Here is a 23,872-nt window from a genome sequence, read left to right as displayed (position 1 = left end):
GGTCTGTGACTATTACGTCAGCTAATGGAGTCATGTCCTGCCTCTGGGTTAGGGGATGAATTTCACATCAATCACATACATTCCAACCTCAAAGTCTGATTGATGAGTTTTATGTGGCTAAATCTGACTCTTATTAAAGTAGTGATAAATAGTAGCATCACATTTATAAACTGGCTTTACAATGCAAGCATTTAGGAATTCCATTTGATTCTTGGGTTTTGTCTTGCATATATATCCATCTGTAAGGTACAGTGCGCTTCTATTGCCACTATGTTACTAATATAAATATCGTTATTTCAACTAGCTGGAGAAAACAAAATTTTAAATCATAGGGTTATAAACAGAAAATGGTGTCTACTGGTTAACTATGCATGTGTATCAACATTTTCATTATACTGAAAACACGGTAACAGCTTTTAAATTTTGATTCAGTTTAGTTAGTAGACATGACATTAGGCTTTTGTATATGTTTTCCCATTTTACCTCTAATGCCTCCATGGCCAGTTCTGGTGGGTTATGGTAATGAATCTTCTTTGGATACCTAGCAGCTTCCTCATGGAGGTAGTGACCTGCCTGTTTGTAATGAAGCAGATAGACAACAGGAGGCTGTTCTTGCTTCTCTGCAATCTTTCCCAGCATGTAGTGAATAAGCCACTCCTCTTCATCTCCATCTCCCTCACAGCGAGATGCCGAAGTAAAGCAGAGTTTGGCTGTCTCCAACATGCTGTCTCGTCGCTCTTCCATCTGCAATGGGACAAGATGCTGAAAACACAAGTTTACCCTTAGATGGCATGAACAATGCTGAAATGTATGAAAGTTCTCAAAAGCAATAGGCTATTTAAAAATCCTTTGACTTTAATGGCAGAGCATACAAAATGTACCCAAATACTCAAATGACTTCTGAAAACTCAAAATGTGGTGTATATGAATCTGTTCCATCCAGTTAAATCACTTTTCATATCAATGACTGAAATAAAGCAATAAGAAAAATGTATAAACATAAAACACTTATGGAGAAATTAATAGTGATTATCCATCATTGTAAGTAATTCTCTCAACACATTTATTTAAAAATAAGTATTAGTGATATTTACCTCTCTCTACAACTAATAGTCTGCTAGAACACAGCTTATTAAAATACACAATAAAATACATTTTGTAATAGTTGGTAAAAAGCCTATAAGCAAGGCTGCAGTATTGATTTTTTACTAAAACAGCAGTATAAATTAAGGTTAGCCTTCAGCAAGGGAGAACTAAAAAATATCTATAAAGTATGAAGTCATGACAGCATCTAAAGTACTGTCTGGAAAAATGTTGCTTTATTTTACAGAATTTCAATGTAACATACAGCGTCCTTGCACAGAAAAATATTCTTGAAACATCTCTGTCCCATTTTACATAATTTAAGGAAAACCCCTTTGATTATGGTTTGGTATACAACAACAATGCTTTGTGTTTGTTTTTAAACAGATATATACCTGAAACCAAAAATCACTCTGTTCTAACAACTTTTGTTACAGTGGAAGCTTAGCCTTCTCAAAGCCTTATAACATATCATTTTAAAAAGAAGAGTGAAACCATTTTAAAGAAATATGATGATTTCATGCATGGAAACTAAAGTTGAATGGTCAGTACCATATTATTTACTCTGTTACACAGGTTACACACTCTGTCCACTCAATTCCTGAGTAAGTACTAAAGATATTAAGTAACGGTTAATTTACTAGTTGAGTAGTTGATGGAATTTCCATTGACTACTTGACTACTCGATAGGCACTTCTGCATTTCTCCTTTGAAATGTACAAAAGCCCCAGCTAGGGATCTTGTACATTTCAAAGGAGGAATGTGGAACTCCAGGGACAGCCTGGTGCCAGCGGGAAGTCCCACTGACTTCGGGGCTGCACACAGCATGGCAGCTTTGAAATGTACAAGAGTCCCCAGCGGGGGCTCTTGTGCATTTCAAAGTGGCACCGTAGCATGTAGCCTGGGTCAGCGGGGGACTCAGAGCTGACCCCGGAGCTCCATGCTGCACTGCCAATTTGAAATGCCAGGGCCCAGGCCAGATTTAACCTCTTCTGCTTGCTTGTGGTGAGGCAGGTTGGTCTCACTCTGATCCTGGACAGATTCGGGACCCTGGCCTGATCCATTACTCCCACCAATAGTACTGAATACTTCAATCAGAAAGCCTATAAGGTTTAAATAAGCATTTCACACAGCTCTAACTTAACCCCACCTGATGTACAACTTCAGGGGGAAGTTCTAACTTCCACTGCTTAAGCTGCCGGGATGCAAAAGAATGCAGGGCATAGGAAATGGTGCCATATTCTATCCAGAGAGAAAGATTGGAGCTATCAATCTCCAGGGCTCGTTTGAAGCAATTGAGGACAGGAGTAGAGTGCTTCCAAATCGGGCCATCACTCTTCAGCTCATTGGAGTTCAACTTGTCCTGAATTCGACTTGCTCTAGCCAGTGCCATGCCAGCCCAAGAATCAAATCTATGCAAGAAAGAACAGACAAAAAACTACTCACTACTAAGTCTTAAATGAGTGTGATTATTTCTTTTGCTGTTTCTCCTGATATTTCCTTCTTTCATCACAGGACTGTCCAAAACTATATTCTTGCAGCACATCCTCCTGTTTGTGGCATTTGAGACACACCATACATATCTAACCTTTACTATTCTCAAAATTTACTGAAAATGCTTCCTCTGACCTCATTTTCTATTTCAGCTGAGTGAGGAACCTGGTCTAGAAATGCATGAAACAGAAAAACAGTTAAAATGGATAAAACATATATACTGATTTTGAAAAATCCATTTTCTTGATAACCTAATACTGCCCCAAAGAACCATCATCAAAGAAAACTGAAAACAAATAATGGGATAACTGGTGTCTTTTCATATAAATCCAGTCTGTCCAAGTTTGAATAGTTCCATTACCAACAGCTTCTTCTCTCAGAAACTATGCTATCAAAACAAAATATGGTGCCCTTTCATCCTAATCACCAAAAATTAGCAAATCTTGACCAACAGGCGGCAAGATACACAACGTTCTGTATTGCAGGACTGGATGACATTGTCTTTACTATCATTATGCTTTCTTGACATCAACATGACTAGGAACCAAAAAATCTCACTCTGGGAAAATCTTAACGAATGGCAAAAACTACCTTGTGCAACAATACTTCAAGATGAAGCACTACACCTATAAGTAAGGTTAAGATTTTGTCAGTTATTTTTATTACAAGTCAAGGACAGTTTGCAGACTAAAAATAAAAAATCATGAAAGCTCACAATTTTTTCATAACTTGTACTAAAAAATCACTGAGGGCAGGGGACGAATAGGTCCTGCTGTCACGGAGACGGGGAAGGACAGCTCTGGTCCTCACTGCGGGGGGGCGGGGGCGGGAGAAGATGACTGACTGTCCTTGCTGCTGTGGAGAGAACAGCTCCAGCTCTAGCCTGCAGCCACAGAGCTCCATTAAAGTCACAGAATCCATGACCTGTGTGACTAAATCATACCCTTACTTTTAAGTGACAGTAAATTCAAAGGTATTCTCTCTCTCTCTCTCTCTCTCTCTCTCTCTCTCTCTCTCTCTCTCTCTATATATATATATATATACACACACATAAAACGCTTTTAAAGTTTCTGCACATCGACATTGAAATAAAATTGAACTCAATGTCAAATTAAAAGGTAATGTGCCAAGTAACTGGGATGAAAATACCAGTTGCAATACAACTGGTATTCTTTTCTAGACAATTAATTGTAACAAATTAATGGCAGTCTGTGGCACAGAATTATAAAGTGACACTCAGAGGGCTAAAGCCTGTTAGCATTTTTCTCAAGAAAAGCACAACTTTTTATTAATACGTTCTTGAAGTCTTATTGTAAGTCATCAATTCAAGATTTCAACACTTGGACAATCGCATTTCCTACACTGGAAGACTCAACGATAACTCCATGTAACCCGGGGACTGCCTGTACATAAAGGGTGTTACAAGGAGGAAAGAGATTGTTCTCCTTGACCTCCGACAATAGGACAAGAAGCAATGGGCTTAAATTAAAGCAAAGGAGGTTTAGGTTAGACATTAAGAAAAAATTCCTAAGTGGTTAAACACTGGAATAAATTGCCTAGGGAGGTTGTGGAATCTCCATCTCTGGAGATATTGAAGAGCAGGTTACACAGATATCTACCAGGGATGATCTAGATCCATGGTCACCAACTAGTCGATCAGCAAGGGCCCGACCAGTCGATCGCAAGGAGTTCCGGGCTCCCCCATTTCCCCCACCCCCAAGAAGCTCCACTGCCTACTTCCAGCAACAATGGAGGTAGCGCCAGCTTCCTGCAGGGTGGACAGAAGTCCCGCAGCTGTGCGCCTGATGCATGTCTATGACATGCCAGGGACTTCCTGTGCGGGGGGTGGAGGGGCAGAGGGAGTGTAGGAGTCCCTGGAGGAGGAGTGTGCAGACTTCCCTCCTCTGCGGGAAGTGGGGGGGAGGGATGAGAGGGTAGGAGACCCCGGAGCAGGTGAGTGCTGGGACATGTCTCCCCTGCCGGGGGCAAGGGTGAGAGGAAGGAGAAGTTCTCAGAGCAGGTGAGTTCCAGGATATGCTTCCTCTGTGTGGGGGGGGAGGGGGGGAGCGTGGTAAGAGTCCTCGGAGGAGGCGAGTGCCAGGGACTCCCTGTTCCCTGCCCCCACCAACACCCTGCCCTCTGCTGCAGCACCCACTGGCAGCCTGCTACCTGCCCCATCAGCCTGTCCCCTACCTCCACCAACACCCTGTCCCCTGCCACAGCACCCACTGGCACTGTCCCCTGTCCCCCCTGGTACCCTGCCCCCACTTGCATCCCATCCCTACCCTGAGCATCCTTCCTCAGTACCATGTCCCCTGCTCCAACCAGCACAGTTGGGGCCACATTAGTGAGGCTTCGGGGGTTTTGGAGAAGTTGGGTTTTGTTTTTGTTTTTTGCATCTCACTTGTGTGGCCCCAACTGAATTTTCTGTGCGTCAGTGACTCCGACTCAAAACAGGTTCCCTGCCCTGCTCATAAATAAACTCAATGCTGAAACTTTGTGTTTGACATCGTATTTTATTTAAAAATGAAGTCTGGTTAACAAGCCCCCAATTGGGGCCAAGCCCCCTTCTGGCCTCAGAATCATAACACTCCTGTACCACCCCCCAATCCCAAATCTGAGCCTATCACACACTGGAACCCCACCTTGAGCCTCTCACATCCCCAAACTCCTGCACCCCCACATCCTCAGTTTGCCACAACACTTCTGCATCATCCACACACCGCAAATCTGTATCCTGAGCCCATCATACTCCCACCCAACTCCTCTGCCCTGAGCCCCTCACATACCCCAACCCAAACTCCTGCACCCTCACATCCACAAGCCCGTGGCTTGCTCAGTACCCCAACCCTCCATCTGACCCCAACACTCCCCAGCCTGGAGCCCCTTCCCCAAGCCAGCAACTTTCTCCACCTCCTCCTGCATCCAAATTCCCTCCCAGAGCTTGCACCTCTCCCCCCTTCCCACACCCAAATCCTTCATTCCCACCCCAGAGCCCGCACCTCCTGTCTCAACCCAGTGAGGGTACAGCTAGACTACAGGAGTTTTTTCCGGGATACCGTATCCCAGAAAAACTCTTCTGCATCCAGGGACATGTTTGTTCTTCTGCTTTTTTTTAGCAGAAGAGCAAACACGCTCTATCGGCAACCCCTGTATTTCCCATTCCACGAGGAATAAGGGGACTTCCGAAAGAAGGGGTTTTTCTAACATTTGGCCCAGTCTAGACCGGCCAAATGTTGAAAAAACCTCTTCCTACAGAAGAATCGGAAAAAAGTGGCCACATAGTCATACCCTGAGAATGTATAAGGGTCAGGGTTAGCAAGTGATGGAGAGGAGGAGAACAGAGAGGGCAGGGCTTCAAGGAAGGGGTGGAGTCTTAGGGAAAGGATGGGGTAGATCTTGGCTTGTTCTGACATTTAAAAAGTGATCTTGGGCGTAAAAAGGTTGGAGACCACTGATCTAGATGGTGCTTGGTCCTGCTGTGAGAGCAGGGAACTGGATTTGATGACCTTTCAAGGTCCCTTCCAGTTCTGGTGTTCTAAGATTCTACGATTCTAAAATAGGTATTTGTATTATGCAGGTAGTTTCCATTTCTTACTGTCTGTAATCCCCACTCAGGGAAATGAATGAATAAAAAAGAAAAGGAAGTCAAGTCATTGTACTTCTTGCTCTTCCTGATTTTAATTCAATTTCTCCTACTCTCTGAATTCTGGTTCTCTCACAAACCAAAGGAAAATGTCAAATAATTCATAGTTTTTCCCTCCCAGATGCTCCTGCAGATACAACTTAGTTCTAACAATAAACATCAGAAAATGTTATTACTTTCCAAATAGAACAAAACCCCTGACTTATCCCTCATTTCAGCACTGTTGAATTGAAGGAAATGAACACCACTGACCTATTTGGACAAATACAGATGTCATGCATGTAGAATTTAATGGCCTTAGATTGCTCTTTATTCTTGAAGTGATAGTCTGCCAAGAGGTAATACAGCTCAGTCACCACTGGAGGAGAGTAGTCTGCACCCTCAGGGAGAGATGGTACCTGTAAAGAGAAAACCTCAGATGCCTCTGAAGCACATTCTAAAATAGTTGTGTATATGTTACTACTTCTCCACATCCCTAAATCTATCCATATTCATATACATTGTACCTTTTCCTTATAAAACTGCAAGCTTTGGAAAGGCCATTCTAACCCAATTAAAATGTGATTTTGTGAGCATCAAATGCCAAATCAGGTATCACCCAACAATCCCTTACTGTGAAAGCAAAACTACACAACCATTTCTTCCTCTTGAAGTTTTTTAAACACAATTAACCTTGCTGAAGGTTCCTTCAATATAGCCAGAGACATCATCTAAGCTTAACATCGGTTTGTCTGTTCGAGGAACAATTGTAGCAATCTTCTTCAGAAGGTTGGCCAGATCTGCAGATACAGTGCTGGTCTTGTAACTATCAAATTCAGGGAGGGTTTTGGGCTTAAAATATTCAAACATAAATAATGCATCTTCCCACATCAGATCCACCTTAAGAGAAGGAGGGGGAAAAAAAGAGAGAGAAAGAAAGAAATTGTCTCAAAAAGTCGAAAGATAGGGATTTTTTTTTTAAATAGCATAAAATAAATCATTACATCAGCTGGAAACCAGCAGAAGCTTCCCAGAATGGAAGATCCAAAGGCATTATTAAAAATATTCTGTTCAACATAGTAATTACAGTGTAAAGCTCCCAACTATAACTCAACAAATGCTTTTAACAGGGATAGCTTTACTTACTTGAAGAGTTGGGGTATGTCTACACTACCCTGCTAGTTCAAACTAGCGGGGTAATGTAGGCATACCGCACTTGCAAATGAAGCCCGGGATTTGAATTTCCCGGGCTTCATTTGCATAAACTGGGCACCGCCATTTTTAAATCCCTGCTCGTTCGAACCCTGTGCTGCGCGGCTACACGCGGCACGAACTAGATAGTTCGGACTAGGCTTCCTAGTCCGAACTACCGTTACTCCTCATTCCACGAGGAGTAACGGTAGTTCGGACTAGGAAGCCTAGTCTGGACTAGGAAGCCTAGTCCGAACTACCTAGTTCGTGCCGCGTGTAGCCGCGCAGCACAGGGTTCGAACGAGCAGGGATTTAAAAATGGCGGTGCCCAGTTTATGCAAATGAAGCCCGGGAAATTCAAATCCCGGGCTTCATTTGCAAGTGCGGTATGCCTACATTACCCTCCTAGTTCGAACTAGGAGGGTAGTGTAGACATACCCTTAGAGACTCTGCTTAAACCTCCCTGGGAAACAGGACAGTTGGAGGCACGCATTTATACCTCCATTGCAGCTGATACAAACTGACATGGAAGGCGTGGGATAAGACAGACATAAAGAACTACATTTGCTACAGATTTTGAAACAACAAATCTATGTAATACAGAAGGAAAATTCCAGGGGCTTCTCCAGCAATAACAGTGTTGAAAGCATTTGCAAATCAAACAGTAAAATAGTCAGTCACAACCTTGTCCCATCACCATTTTTTCATCATTTAAAATAATGTTTACGTGTTTGCAGTTTTCCTATTTTAAGATAAATGAATTATGCTTCCCTATTGCTTGTGTAACTTTGGAATCTGCTTTTCTGAAGACAGGGTGAAATTGTAGCCCCAGAGAAGTCAATGGGAGTTTTGTCATTTACTTCAGTGGGGCCAGGATTTCACCCAGAGTTTTCCATCTTTTTTAGACAGGAAATGTTGTTTCCAGCAGGAGGGATTCTCTTCTCCCACATTTCTGTTTTTCTTTGTTCTTCCTATTCCTTTATTCCTTTTTATTAGTCTTGCAAAGCTGTCTACCTAAACCACTTCTTGTGGCCCTCTAGCATATCACTAGATGGGATGAGAAAGTTTGAAAAGAATTTACTGACAGACTATGATCAGGAAAACACAGCTATTATTCAGCAAACTGCACTACAAAATTATTAATAGGGTTAGTCACATTATGATTTCAGAGGCACTAATCAATTAAATGGGGGGGTTGGGGGTAAAATTCATTTTACCAGCATCACTTTAAACTGTGCATTTTCCATATTCATCAATAGTAAGATGTCTGGGATATTATATCATGGATAAAGCTACAATTGGCTTTATTTCCAATATTTAGCCCTCTTATTCCATGCTTATAACCTATTAGGGACCCATGGAATTTTTTCATCATTTCTACCTGATACAAAGGAAATTAATCACAGGACTGGAAAAAATGGTCCTTACTATTACGAATCATTCCCATTAATTCAGCTCAACACATTGACAAAGGAAAAAACCATGTTCTCCAGCATTCTAAGATGCTATTGTAAAGATAAGTTGAGTTTATCTTACCTGCTGCACAGAATGCTCTTCCAGGTACCTTGCTTTGCTTTTTTTACTTGGGAAGCTATACAAACAGTAGAAACATTGTTCAAGGGCTGTCTCCAGTTCTTCTTTGTAGGGATGAGTATCTTCAGAGGTTGATACTGTAAGCTCCTTTTGCAGCACCCACACCTAAAATATCACAAGCATTATAACCCAAAGTCTGATAACTTAATTTCACATTAAATTAAATGCTTCCTATTTTCCTAAATATGGTACTCATATACTACGTTGAGGAATACAGTATAAGAGCCAGTGGTCTCCAACCTTTTTAACCTCACTCCATCCCCCTTCCTCCTCCATCCTCACTCACTTTCACCATGCTGAGGTAGGAGGCTGAGGTGCAGGCTTTGGTCTTGGGTCAAAGGGTTCAGAGTGTGGGAGGGGCTCCAGGCTTAGCTCAGTATGGGTGAGTAGGGTCCAGGAGGGCTTTCAGGGTGCAAGGTCTGGGAAGGCGTTTGGGTGCAAAGGACTCCTATCTGGGGCTGGGTGTTGGATGCATGAGGAGGTTCAGGCTAGGACAAGGGTTCAAGAAGCAGAATCTGGCTGGGCACCATTTAACTGAGATGGTTTCTGGGTGGTAGAGCAATGGGGTTAAGGCGGGGTTATTTCTGCCCTGTTCCAGCCCCACTCCTGAAAGCAGCTGGCATGTAGAGCAATGGCTCCATGGCGCCATGTGCTGCCCCCTCATCTACAAGCACTGAACCCAGAGCTTCTACTGGCCATGATTCCCTATTATTGATCAATGGGAGCTGAAGTTGTGGTATCTGCAGGCAAGGACAGCATGTGAAGACCCCCTGCTCTGCCTCTCTCAGGGGCTCCAGGGACATGCCAGCCACTTCCAGGAGCAGCGATTACCATAGAGATAATTATTCCACACATGACAAGTTGGACATTTTTTAATTCACTACCCAAAGAATTAAATTTAAGCTTAAGAGAGAAATGAAAATGATGAAATGCACAGATTAGTCAAAACCAAAACTAACCCACTTTGCAAGCAGTAAAATAAATAACCACCAACCCCCACATACATGTTGGGCTGGAAGATGAGAATGAAGGAAGAGTATGTTTGTGACAATGACAGACACACACACTGTTGAGAGCTGGCCATGCAAATTCCGGATGCCATTTCCTGACAGAGCAGCCCCTGCCTGCAGCGGACTCTGGGTGCCCGCAGACAGAGGCTGCTCTGGGTGAGAGCAGCCCTTGTTTGCAGCAGGCTCCCTGTGGGGCTGGAGCAGACCCTGCCAGTGTCAAGCAGAAAGCTGCTTCAGCTCCCACTGGTTACCAGTTAACCAGAATTGATAAGCATTACCCATTTCAGATGATGCTTACTGCTTAACCTTTCCCTAATTAGCTCAGCTGCAGCTTCAGTTCCCACATGTTCCGGCTCCTGCATGCTACCTCCCCCCTGCCATGCTGCTGCCTCTGATACAGAAGCAGCAGCACGGGAGCAGTGGGGGGAAGGTCAGGCTAGTGGTGGCAGGAGCAGAATTGCAGCCAGCCACTGTGAAGCCTGGAGACAGGTTTGCAATCGGAAGAATACCACAGGAAATGTAATGGAAATTGTTTTTAAATTGACAATGTAAAATGGAGGTAAATAGTGATTAGGGTGAAACGAAGGAATAAATTATTAAAGAATACTATAGTAAAAGCAAGGCATGCCCACCCAATGCAAAGTGCATAAACACTCAAATATAATTTGACAGAATTATTATTTGAACAGTGACCAGTACAGCCTCCTCTGCCCTTGGTCAGTTTTTAATAATAATCATTCTTAGCAGAGCCTGCTGCAGCCATGAAGCTCACCTGGTCCCAAGCTGCTGCAGTGAGAGAGAGCTGGGGTAGTCCTCTCTTTCCTGGGCAGCCTGTGTACTGAATCCCTCATCCCCAGCTCTAAAGCAGCATGCAAAGCCTCTCTTCCCTTTCCTCCAGGCTTGCAGCTCTTCAAAGACAACAGCACACTGCAGACACTTTTCTGAGCAGCATGCTTGGGGGAGGGGCAGGCAGGCAGGCTCCCCTCTACGTCCATGACAGATCTGGCCTGCAGATCATATTTTCCCCAGCCCTATCCTGGCCAGTTTACTGCATGGGAGCCACCTGGACCAGACAGGTCTGTGTTTCTCTAGGATGGGGTAGAGAACCTTTTTTTGGCAGGAGCTATTGACCCACTGAAAAATCAGTTGGAGGCCGCACACAAGTGAGAAGCAAAAACAAAAAACCAAACCCTCAATGACATGGCTTCTGACTGAGAAGCAGAAAGACACTCCCCTCATTCCCCTTGCACACCAAAGCCTAGGGGCCCAGGCTAGTAGACGCTGTGTGCTCCAGGACCATGGGGGTGCATCCAGCCCCCAGGCCTTAGGTTACCCACCCCTGGTCTAGGAGGCTCCAGACTGGCAGTACAGAACAGCTGGGAAGCAGGCTGTAACTGTAGTAGCATGGGAAGGAAACTGGGAATGGAGGTCACTTATCACACTCTCTGGTATCAGAAGCATCCATGCTGTGTGTGCAACCACCACCAGGCAGATCTGAACCTGGGACCTCTGAAGCTCAGTATAGGAGCCAGCTGAAAAGCCAGCTGGCTTCCAGGCTGTAGAGGTCTCTAGTTCTTATCTGTTGCTGTGGTCTAAGTGCCGCTGCATGGGACAATGAACCACACTAGGAGTGTGGGTTACATATGCAGTGTCCTCCATCCACTGCCTGAGAAGAGACTGAGGAGGAGGAGGTGGCTGAATTCTGCAGTCAGAAATGTGGCTTCTCGTGATAGTTCTAGGGCCACAGGCATGATGCCATTCTGGCATCATTCTCCTCATGGAGCTAAGAGAGGGGAAGCTGGTTGCCTCCTGGAGCTGGTTTTTCTAATCATACCTGCCTCCTTTTTTGCTGGCATGAGAGGGCCTGAAGTGACCCCACCTAGACTAAACTGCTGAAACTATGCGTGCATCTTGGCCAGCATTGGTGGCCTCTTCCATCTCTCATGGCAGGAAATGGTAGCAAAGGCAAATCTGCTCACACTGAGCTGAGAGAAACTGCATTTTGCCCACGGAGCTGGCTGAGTTCCTTAATATGACACTTGATAAACAGAGGAACCAGACACAGACCTTGCCTTTTGCCTTTCCTTGCCCTAGCTATCTCCCTGAAGCCTGCAGGGATGCTAGCTGCTGCAAATGCCTCAAAGGGAGAAGTAGGATAAATTTCCCCAAAATAGAGAAACACACAGCCCTAGGAGACAGCAGGGAAATAAAATATGCTACTGAGTCAAAAAGTTATTCAAAAACTTGAAACAATGTTTCAGAAAAGCTCTGAAAACAGGGAGATCTGGAAGAACCACCAGCTGCTGTAAAGGCAGATAAAAATTTCAGTCACAGTATTCCCTTGAAGCTAGTTAATAGGTCTGGTTCTGCCCCCAAACTGCAAAGCAACAAGCACCTTTCATACCAAATATCTGGACCACAACACAATACAAAATGTGTAGTATCATGATTGGTCATCAGGTTACAAGTAATGTTGATGGATGTTGATGGATCCATTCATTGTTGTGGTTTCTACTAATGTAGATAACATCTGTTCAGTTAATTCTTTTTTTCCCTTTTTAAAAGATTACAATTCCCTCCATTGCTTTATTAAAATTTCAGTTGCATAATTTGAATCTTGCATCGATCACTGAGAACACTGGCTGATGCAAGAGTATAATATTTTCAAGCAAATCTGTAAATAACATTTCAAAAAAATATATAGTGAATGAGTAATGAATAGTTAATGAGTTAACATAAAATAAACCGGTTATCCTGGGCAAATGGGATGGTATGTGTTTTTTTTAGGAAAAACAGTCTGAAAATGTTATGATGGACAGCAGATTGGAAGAGCAATCCTTAACTATTTCATTACCTAGGATGACCATTCCAATAAATGTATATGGGAAGGGAACAGGAGAAAAAAAAACAAATTTTAAAAAAGATTTTTAATATTTAGGCATCAATACTTACATAGAATTTGAGAAGGGCACCATCTGAGTTACAACACCAAGATCTTCTTCCGAGATACTCATGAGCAGTATTCAGTAACATGAGAGAAGGAGGCAGCATAGGTGTGTCAGGACTCACTGGAAGAAAGAGGCCAATAAGTAGATCTCCTAAGTACAAAACTGAGATAACTCACCTAGCCACTTGTTTTTCCATGTTCGGAAAAGGAAACCTTTCCTCAGAATGACTACTTCCCCTTCTCTCCAGTGAGGAAATGAGAATTGGCAACTCTTAGTGAAGGGTACAAAGGAACACCAGCCATTTCTATACACATACCAAAGAGCAAAAGGATAAAGAGCAATGTTTGAACAACATGTAACACTGAAAAATTAATCTATTACCTTCTTCCCCCTGGCTTTGGAGCTGTTGCTGCTGGCAGCAAAGTGATCGGAAGGCTTCTTCTTCATGCTGGATGATCCGGTGCAAAATAATCCAGGGAAGCACTGACGAGACATATGGTTCTTTGGGTTCCTCTTGGACAGCCATGCTGCAGTCTATAATCTAAAGAAGAAATAGAGGGTATCCATTATATGCACAAAGATATACACATTAGTAAAAGGATTTACGCATGTCCAGATCAGTGTTCCCTCTAAGATTTTCCATCCGTGAGGGGAGTGAGTTTTGTCTTATGCACCAATGTGGGGGTCACAGGCACTTCTTTGGATGTGTGCCTCCATGGTCCCCTTAAGTTGCTCACATATATATATATATATATATATATACTATATATTTGTTAAATGTTATGGAAGAAAGAGTAATTAACAACTTTAATAACTTTAAATAATATGAAGACAAATAAATAAAATTAATACTGTAAAATTGTCAGTAGTCATAAAGAAACTAGATGCCTGCCAAGCAATGGTAATTACAAATCTGTTCAGTTTGAAGTGTTAGTTATATTAAGTTTCCTGGTAATGTGACTCAAAATCCTCCAAAACACACTGGGCTTCTTCAGTGTCAACATCAAAGAAGCTATAATTATGAATAAAGGGAGATACTCCAGCTATTGCTCTCCTGAGCAGTTCATTGCTTGATATGCATGTTTGTTTACTGCTCTCATACATCTGCCTGCATCCACACGCTATTTCATCTCTCCCTCTCTCACACAGCTGTGCGCACACACACCTTCATTCATTGAATTTTGTGCTAGGGATTGAGTTTGCATCTCTGAGTCACATATTTCAGTGATTATGGCTGATTTTGTAAGCAAGTAGTTTTTAAACTTGGGAGTACACAAGATAAATCAAGACTACTGAGAGGGGCTACAATATCTTGAAAGGTTGAGTGTCACTGATCTAATAACAGTGCTTTTTGGGCTCTTGAATTTGTGAATTACATGTTTAATGGTTTGTCTTTTGATTTCTTCAGCTATTGTATCTTGGACAGCCCTGACATGTGTTATAGTTGCCTTGCACTATACTATGTCTTCCTTGTGTTGTGATGAGTCAGTAGATTACGAGTTAAAAGTATATTTGGAAAAGATACTGTTTGTTTTAGTTCTTTGTAACTTTTGGCCATTTGAAAATGTTGCATTAAAAGTGTTTAGATTAAATATGGTTTTTTAAAAATGTAAAGGCAGGCAATCTGTCTAATTAAAACTAATTAAAATGAGAGAGCCTACTGAGTTTGACATAATAATTGAAGAAATTCAGCCATTTTAATAGAACCAGTTCATGAATTAAAGATGGTCAATTAAGGCAAAGAAAATAGGGAAACTCAAACCACAGTGCACTTGAATTCAAGTGATGACCTCAGGGAAGTGCAAATGATGACCTGCCTGCCAGATCTGGAATCAGGGCTTCTGACACTGTCCCAGCCAGAGCAAAGGGGTCCGCTGCCTGCCGCTATGTGGCTGGCCAGGACCCACAAGGCCACTGCCACCACCACCCTTCACTTTCCGATCCAGCAGGAAAGTGAGTGAAGGCGAGTGCAGATTTGTGGCTCTGCAAATGAGGTGGATGGGCCCAAAAATTCTTTTGCACAGCCACGCAGGTGCGCAACTTACAGGGAACGCTGGTCAGGATGTCTCACTCAAAAAATCTACATTTAAATAAGCATCTCTGCCTCTTGTGCTGGCAGGGTCTGAAAATACTAAAAATAGAAGAGACATAGTATGGGAAAAGGTCATTTTTCTTACCTGTAAGGTAATTTTCTAACTAATATGATACTAGAACTAAGGATGTGAATAGTTAACTGGTAAGCATCATCCTTAATGGGTGATATTTACAAGTTACAGTTAACCAGTGGCGCTGGAGAGACATAATGGCCATGATGAAAGCAACCTTCAATGAAAGGTGCTACAGTGAACACGTTGCCAGCTGTTCAAAGGGAGGTAGCATAAGCCTGTGGAGGACCACGTTAAGGTCCCAGGTGGGAAGCGGGGCCCTCACCGAGGGGTACAGTTTTTCCAGGCCAGTAAGAAACCTTTTAACCACCGGGTTAGAAAAAAGGGAAACTCCTGCCATACCAACATGGAAGGTGGAGAGAGATGCCACATGGACTTTGATAGAAGAAAAAGATAGGCCACTAGTCCAAAGCTGGAAAAGGTAGTCAAGAATAGTTGGAATAGGAGCCGAGGACGGGTGTACTCCTCTCCGGGACGCCCAAGACGAGAAGTGCCGCCACTTGGCAGCATACTACCGTCTAGTAGAGGGTTTCCTGCTACTGAGGAGACCCATCTGAACCTCTTGGGAACATTCCCTTTCAGGTTGGTTCAACCATGAATAAACCATGCCGTTAGGTGGAGAGATCGGAGATCTGGGTGAACCATGATCCCTTTGCCCCAGGGTTGAGTTAGCAGATCCCGGACTAGAGGGAGTGCTATTGGGTCCTGGACAAGCATGTCCACTAGTATGGGGAACCAGAACTGTCTGGGCCACCTGGGGGCTATGAGAATGACCGAGGACCGAAAGGTCCTCGCCCTGGTCAATACCCTGGAAATTAGGGGAAACGGGGGAAAGGCATAGAGGATGCCCTCTGGCCATACGGTTGTCAAAGCATCCCCCAGGGAATATCTCCCCAACCCCAGCAGGGAACAGTAGTTTCTGCACTTGGCATTGTTTACCAAGGCGAACAGGTCTAGGTGGGGATAACCGCACCTGCGGAAAACCTGGCGGAGAGCCGAGTCCTTGAGGGTCCATTCGTGGGCTCCAAAGGATCTGCTCAGCGTGTCCGCTAGCAGGTTTTTGCACCCCGGGAGGTACTCCGCTTGAGGTGTGATACCGTGCATGATGCACAGGTGCCAAAGTTGCAGGGCCCCTTTGCAGAGGGGAGGTGATCGTGCCCCACCCTGCTTGTTGAGGTAAAAGACCTCCGCTGTGTTGTCCATACGAACCAGGATGGAGTGGTGGGAGAGCCTTGGCAGGAAAGCTTCGCAGGCTCTCCTCACCGCCCGCAATTCCCGGACGTTTATTTGCAGGGCTCGCTCGGAAGGGAACCAAAGGCCTGGAGTCCTGTGCAGCCCCAGGTGTGCTCCCTAGCCCTGGTTGGACGCATCGGTGACCAGCGTCAGGGAGGGGGGCGGGGCATTGAAAGGAACCCCACTGCATACCACAGTTTCCTGGGTCCACCATAGGAGGGAGTCTAGAATTTCTGAGGGCACCGTAATTATTGAGTCCCAAAAACCACTGGACTGGCTGAAGGCCCTCACCAACCACGCCTGCAGGGGTCTCATCCTCAATCTGGCATAGCGGACTGTGTACGTACACGCTGCCATATGGCCCAGGAGCCTGGAGCAGACCCGAGGGGTCGTGATAGGGGACCGGGTTAACCCCGAGATCAGCTCCTCTATGGAGAGGAACCTGCTCTTGGGCAGGAACGCCCTTGCCACCCTCGAATCGAGGAGGGCTCCCACGAATTCTATCTGTTAGGAGGGAGTCAGGGATGATTTCTCGACATTTATCATGAGTCCCAACCTTAGGAAGAGGGCTCTTGTGAGTGCCACGTGAGCTTCTACCTGCCCATACGAGCGACCTTGGATTAGCCAATCGTTGAGGTACGGGAACACGTGCACACCTTTTTTGCGGAGATATGCAGCAACCACCGCCATGCATTTCGTGAACACCCTCAGTGCCATACATAAACCAAAAGGGAGCACCGTAAACTGAAAATGGGATTGGGCCACCATAAACCTGAGGAACCTCCTGCGGCTGGGTCTGATCGCCACGTGGAAGTACGCGTCCTTGAGGTCGAGAGTCGCGTACCAGTCTCTGAATTGTAGCACTGGGATGACCGATGCTAAGGTCACCATTCTGAACCTGTGTTTTATGACCGCCTTGTTTAAATCTCGAAGGCCCAAGATGGGGCGGACCCCTCCCTTCAGCCTGGGGACAACAAAATAACGGGAGTAAAAACCCCTTCCTTGCAGATGCGGAGGAACCTCCTCTATTGCTCCTTTTTTGAGGAGCGCAGACACCTCCTGACACAGGATGTTTTCGTGAGGGGTGTCCCTTACTACGGACGGAGAAGGGGGTTTTGAGGGCGGCGGACCTAGGAACGGGATAAAATAGCCTCCATTCACTATGTTCAGAACCCAGGCATCTGATGTTATTATGGCCCATGCCTGGGCAAAAAGGGATAGCCTGGCCCCAAACGGGGGGCCAGGGCGGGAGATTGGTATGGGACTCACGAACAGGGCGTCAAAACTGGGGCTTGCCCTGATGGGAAGGACCGTGAGGACCTCCCCGCTGGGCATCAGGTCTGGGGCGACGTCGTTGACCCCTAGCGCCCTGAGGGTGCGCGGCTGCCCTGGAACCTCCACTGGAGGCCAGGGAGCGGCGCCTCCAGTAAGCCCCACGGGGGACCTGGGGCTGCACCCTCCCCTGATGCCTATAGGGCAGCTGTCGACGCTGTGGGGCTGGAGTGTGGATTCCCAAGGACTTCAAGGTAGACCTTGTGTCCTTTAGGCTATGGAGCCTAGAGTCGGTGTGCTCCGAGAACAGAGCTTTGCCCTCAAAAGGCAAGTCCTGTACTGTATGCTGCACATCCGGGGGAATTCCCGAGACATGGAGCCATGCCCCCAATGCATAATGACACCAGTCGTCATCGTGCGGGCTGCTGAGTCCACGGTGTCCAGAGCCACCTGGAGAGCAGTCCGCGCAATGACTTTACCCTCCGAGGCAACCGCCGCAAACTCCTGACAGTCCTCCACAGGGAGTCTGTCTTGGAACTTTTCGACGGCCTGCCAGGTGTTAAAAGCATACCTGCTTAGCATCACCTGTTGATTCGCGATGCGGAGTTACAGCATCCTGTGGCGTAAACCTTACGGCCCAACGGGTCCAGCTGCTTAGGTTCCCTCGCCTGTGGGGAAGGACTAGGCTGAGGGAGTCTTTCCTTTTGGGCCGCAGCCTGCACGACCAAGGACCCAGAGATGGGTTGTGAATACAGGTATTCATGCCCCGAGTTTGGGACATTATAACACCTCTCGGCCCCTTTTAAGGTAGGGGTCAAGGTTGCCGGCGTTTGCCATAGAGCATTGGTAATCTTTGACACCGTTTTGTTAAGCAGTAAGGCCAATCGCGTAGACGCATCTTCAGTGAGGATGTCCACCATTGGATCCGGGTCCTCGATGACAGGTTCCACCGTAACGGCCAGGTTGGAAGCCATGCGGCGGAGGAGGTCCTGGTGCGTGCGGGCATCCATTGACGACAGACTCGGTGCAGGGTCTGCTAGTGCCTCGTCCGGAGACGACAAGGACTCTTGCACTGGCACAGGAACAGTTGTTGCCAACTGCGGTGCCATCTGGGCGGCTTGCGCTCCCGATGGGTCCACCTCCGGTGCCGATGATTGCGGTGCCGCTGGATCGGGTTGCGGCGCCCGAAGAGGGGAGGGAGGGGCCCGGGACAGGCACGCCGACGGTTGGGATCGGTGCCCTGAAGTCCCCGACCCCAGAGAAGGAGGCAGCTGACCTTGCCACTGATGGTAGGCCCAGGGGGTCCAGAAAGGCCACTGTGGGTGCGGAGGCCAAATTTGTTGAGTGTAGTCCCTCCTATGACTGGACCCGGACCTGTGGGCCGAAGATGCTCCCGAAGAGCCCGAACAGACAGAGACAGCATCCGAGTCCGAAGAGTAATCGGACTCCGGCCATCGTGGAGCCGAGGAAGAGTGCGGGACAAACCTTGCCATGGACTCTGGTTTACCCTCATGAGTATGGCGGGGCCGAGCGATCTGCAGCACCGGGGGACTCATGCCCGGTGCCGGAAGCCTCGCTGATGGTTGAGGCACTGGGGGACCCAGACCCGGTGCCAAGGGTTCTACGGCACCCAGTTGCGGTACCGGGATGCCCAGACTTGGTACAGACTGCGACATCGCTAGCTGCGGCAACGGGGTGCCCAGGCCCGGTGCCTGATAAGTCACCAGTATCTGCAGTGCCAGGGTGCTCAGGCCCGGTGCCGGTTGAGTTGCCAGCAGCTGCGGAACCGAGGTGCTTAGGCTCGGTGCCGGTTGAGTTGCGGCTGGCGGTTGCAGCACCGGGGTACCCAGGCCTGTCAAGACCACTGCGTCAATGCCGGTGCAGATGAAGGCACGGAGACGGACGCTGGCTCCTGTGTGACCTCCATGGAGGAGAGAGATGTCTGAGTGGACACCACATGGCTACTCAGATACGGCACCGGCACTGCCAGGCGGGGAGCTGGCAAGGAGCTCAACTGCAGCGAAGTTCGCGCATGGCTGGAAGCTCCCTGAGAATGACGGTTCGGCGTCAAGAAGGGTGCCAAAGTAGCGATCGGTACTGGCCCCACACGGGGTGGTCCCGACACATAAGCCACTTTAGCATGCCGACCTGGGCCATGCTGGGGCGAAGCCGTAGCCAGCCGAGCCTCCGAAGATGGTGACCTCAACCCTTCTGAGTCAACCGAGGATGGAAGGGAGGTCGTGAGGCTAATAAGGTCCTGCGCCGCCTCAAACGTATCCACCGTGGACGGACGGTGTGGAGGCAGGCGACCAGGACTATCAAGGCCTCCTCGGTACCGACGGTGCGGTGGAGGCGATACGCGCACCGATGAGCCCACGGCGCGGTGCCCAGCCGAAGTTGCCTTCTTTGAAGGGGACCTTCCCCGGGATTTCTTCACTCTGGGTATGTCTACACTACAGCGCTAATTCGAAGTAACTTACTTCGAATTAGTTCATTCGAACTAAGCTAATTTGAAATAACAGATCCAGACTAAAAAACTAGTTCGAATTAGCGTTTTGCTAATTCGAACTAGCATGTCCACACAGAGTGGACCCTGAATCGGAGTTAAGGATGGCCGGAAGCAGTGCCGGCAGGGCATCAGAGGAGGACTTAGAGCGTGGAGCTGCTGCCTCAGGCTAGCCGAGGGCTGTGCTTAAAGGGACCCGACCCCCACCCTGGACAGACAGTTCTCAGGGGTGCCCCACTTGCAAAGCAGTCCTGGCTTGGAGTGCCCTGAGTGCCCACACTGGGCACATCACAGCACTCGGCCATCAGACCGGCTGCACTTGCCGCAGGCTGCCATCTGGGGAGAGGGGGCAATTGGGGGGCTGCAGGAGAGCTTCCACCCCCAGAAGCCCGCAGAGCCAGCCCAGTCCTCCCCATCGGGGGCTCGTACCCCATTCCTCCCTCACCTCCTTCCACTTACCGTTCCCTAGCCCCCCTTCCTGATGTACAAAATAAAGAAAATGTGTGGTCAAAAATAGAATCTCTCATTATTGAACAAAACTCGGGGAGACTGGGAAAAGGAGGTGGGAGAGGGGAAGAGAGAGGGTGGGAGAGGGGAGGGCAACTAAAATGATGAGAGGTTTGGAAGAGGTCCCATATGAAGAGAGGCTAAAGAGACTGGGACTTTTCAGTTTAGAAAAGAGGAGACTGAGGGGGGATAGGATAGAGGTCTATAAAAGCATGAGTGGGGTAGAGAGGGTGCATCAAGAAAAGTTCTTCATTAGTTCCCATAATAGAAGGACTAGAGGACACCAAAGGAAAGGAATGGGTAGCAGGCTTCAAACTAGTAACAGAAAGTTGTTCTTCATAAAGCAAAGAGTCAACCTGTGGAACTCCTTGCTGCAGGAGGCTGTGAAGGCTAGAACTGGAACAGAGTTTAAAGAGAAGTGAGATAAAGTGATGGAGGTTGGGTCCATGGAGTGCTATTAGCCAGGGGGTAGGAGTGGTGTCCCTGCCCAAAGTTTGTGGAAGGCTGGAGAGGGATGGCACGAGACAAATGGCTTGGTCACCGTCTTCGGTCCATCCCCTCCAGGGTCCCTAGGGTTGGCCACTGTCGACAGACAGGCTATGGGCTACATGGACCTTTGGTCTGACTCAGTACGGCCATTGTAAGCTCAGGGCTCAGGGTCGGGGGTCTCAGTGGACCCCCTTGATTTTCATGCACACCTGCTCCTGGGTGGCCAGGCTGGCAGCTCTCCTGCCCTAGACGGCAACTCTCCTGTACCTAGTGCGGAGGTCGTGGATGAGGTCCACGATGTCCGCACTAGACCAGGCGGGTGTCCGCCTCTTGCGGTCTCGGGCAAGCTCCCGGGAGCCGCCAGCCTCGTCTCGGGAAGAGGGGGAGGGCTGGGGGGCATCGGGTGGCTGGCTCGAGCCGTGCCAGGTGCAGGGTCTGCTAGCTGGGTGCTGGCAGGCTTGCACCTGGCATGGGCATCGTAGCCAGCCCGTGCCCCGTTAAGGGGTCCGGGGCTGGGAGGGGGGCAATAGAGTTTCCCTGGTGTTGGCCAGAGTGGCCACCAGGACAAGCTGGGGAGGGCTAGCCTCCCACTAGCTCGAATTAAGGGGCTACACAACCCTTAATTCAAACTAGTAAGTTCGAACTAGGCTTAGTCCTCGTAGAATGAGGTTTACCTAGTTCAAACTAAGCGTTCCGTTAGTTCGAATTAAGTTCGAACTAGCGGAGCGCTAGTGTAGCGCCTATCAAAGTTAATTCGAACTAACGTCCGTTAGTTCAAATTAACTTTGTAGTGTAGACATACCCTCTCTTAGTGGGAGGAGAGTGAGACCGGTGCCGAGACCTCGACGCCGACGCACGGTGCCGGTGAGGAGACTCCCGCGTGGAAGCTGGTGCACTGCGCACCGCGGGCTGTTCCGGCGGCACCGGTGGAAGTGCTGTCTCCATGAGGAGAAGCTTTAGGCGCGAAACCCTTTCTTTTCTGGTACAGGGCTTAAAGGACTTGCAGATCTTACAGGCAATAAGCCAGATGTGCCTCACCCAAGCACTTAAGACAACTGTTGTGTGGGTCACCCCTGGGCATAAACTTCCCACAGTCAGCGCACGTTTTGAAGCCTTGCGGCCCTGGTATTCCTTACCCCCAAGGGGGAAGGAACAAAAAAAAAAACCTAACCATCTAACTACAAGAACTATTTACAAAGCAATGTGAGAACGGGAACCATTAACTAACTAGGAAACTAAGAAAGATAGAGACACTCCAACGACCGTCACTGTGGTAAGAAGGAACTGAGGTGGGGCAGCACCGGCAGGGGTACCTATGCCCCGCCATGGCGGCGCCCTGCCGGCGCTACGGGTACCGCTAGGGAAAACGCTCTGGAAGACGCGGTGTACGCGGTGCACACACCTACTTCGAATGGACATGAACAACCACTCCAAGAAGAAGGCCTAATAACAAACAGCCAAGAAAAAAGGGGCATGTGGGTGTGTGACAGACTGTTAGAGAAATATCAGTATTATTTCCTTATGAAAAACTGCCTATTTTCAAAACGGAGAAGAGAACAGCTCAGAGAAAAGAGTTTTATATGGTTCCCCCTCTAAACAACAGGGTGGATTACTTCTCCAGAACATGTACTAGAAGAGCTCTACTGAAGCATATTTCCCAACCTTATCATGTCTATATTGTTAGAACATTTGTATTTTATTCCAGTTTTTATGACCTATTGAACATCTCAGCATAGGTGTAGAGACAAAGGCATAGGGAAGGAAAGCTGATCTCTTGATTCTGATAAAAATTACTAGTACTAACTACATAAACACTCTATGCTTCAGTTTCACCAAGTGAAAAATGGGAATAATACAATGTTTTATAAAGCATAGAGAGCTTCTGATGAAAATATCTGAGATCATCATCACTTTGTTTTTTGTTAACATAAGAAATAAAACCCAACTCTTGACTTCTAATATTAAAGTCCCTTTGAAGAAGAACTACACTGTAACATGAAAGGTGATCCAACAGCTATATATTTCAAGATAAGAGTGTGCCTCTACATAATTTTAAGTGTCTAATCTGTAACTAAAAAACCCCCACTGACAACAATCAAGAAGCAATTACAAACAAAAACAAAATAATCAAGCAAAAACGTAATTGATTCAGAATAAAATAAATAGGAAACTAGCATTTTACACATTTTTGAGATTATTTAGGATTGAGAACATTCATAAACTTTCAAGAAACTCTCTGGAGAGCCCTTTCTATTAGAAACTTTCTGAAAACCTTTCTACGCTAAATCAAAAAACATTTTTTTTTCTTAAAAAATTTACTTTCTAGCAAATTTGAAATTCTCTGATTTTCCTTCCCTCACCTCCCATGAGAAACCGATATTATTCCCAATGTACCTCCTCAGAGAGCCTCTTGGTGAACAGTACAATATCCCATTATTAAAACAGTAGCCATAATCTTACCGCAAGATAAATATCCTAGTTACTAAAACAATGACAAGTGTTTCTAAAACTGCTAAAAATTCCCTCTTTATTCCCTGTGTTCATGTGTAATCATTTACCTGATTAACCAATAAGCCTGGCCTTATTGGTCAATCCAAATGACTATATGCACTCTCCCTACTTGCTGCCTCTCTATCAGAGGCAACGGGGATGAAGCTTGAGCCAATGCCTGTAGGGAGCTAGCTTTCCCCATATGTGCGGGCTCCTGTGGAACTACCTCCTATAGAGGCAGCACTGGCTCCCAGAGCCACCTCCCC

At 46.8% G+C, this 23,872-nt stretch overlaps 1 protein-coding gene across 5 annotated transcripts in view; it reads right to left on the bottom strand.

The window, feature by feature from the left end:
* The window catches only part of CABIN1 (calcineurin binding protein 1), a 257,070-nt gene that overhangs the window by 186,435 nt on the left and 46,763 nt on the right, over positions 1–23,872 (bottom strand). For all 5 annotated transcript variants that reach the window (XM_089775176.1, XM_075897954.2, XM_075897952.2 and 2 more), the window contains exons 18-24: positions 13,326–13,485; positions 12,949–13,064; positions 8,930–9,091; positions 6,896–7,102; positions 6,476–6,621; positions 2,234–2,495; positions 484–744 (exon numbers count right to left, since the gene is read on the bottom strand). In XM_089775176.1, the coding sequence (XP_089631302.1) occupies positions 484–744; positions 2,234–2,495; positions 6,476–6,621; positions 6,896–7,102; positions 8,930–9,091; positions 12,949–13,064; positions 13,326–13,485 (1,314 nt within the window). The remainder of the gene's footprint in view (positions 1–483; positions 745–2,233; positions 2,496–6,475; positions 6,622–6,895; positions 7,103–8,929; positions 9,092–12,948; positions 13,065–13,325; positions 13,486–23,872) is intronic.

Source organism: Pelodiscus sinensis, chromosome Z, assembly GCF_052426305.1.
Source record: "Pelodiscus sinensis isolate ZL-2025 chromosome Z, ASM5242630v1, whole genome shotgun sequence".
Lineage (NCBI taxonomy): Eukaryota > Metazoa > Chordata > Testudines > Trionychidae > Pelodiscus > Pelodiscus sinensis.
This window is presented reverse-complemented; position numbering and strand designations above follow the sequence as displayed.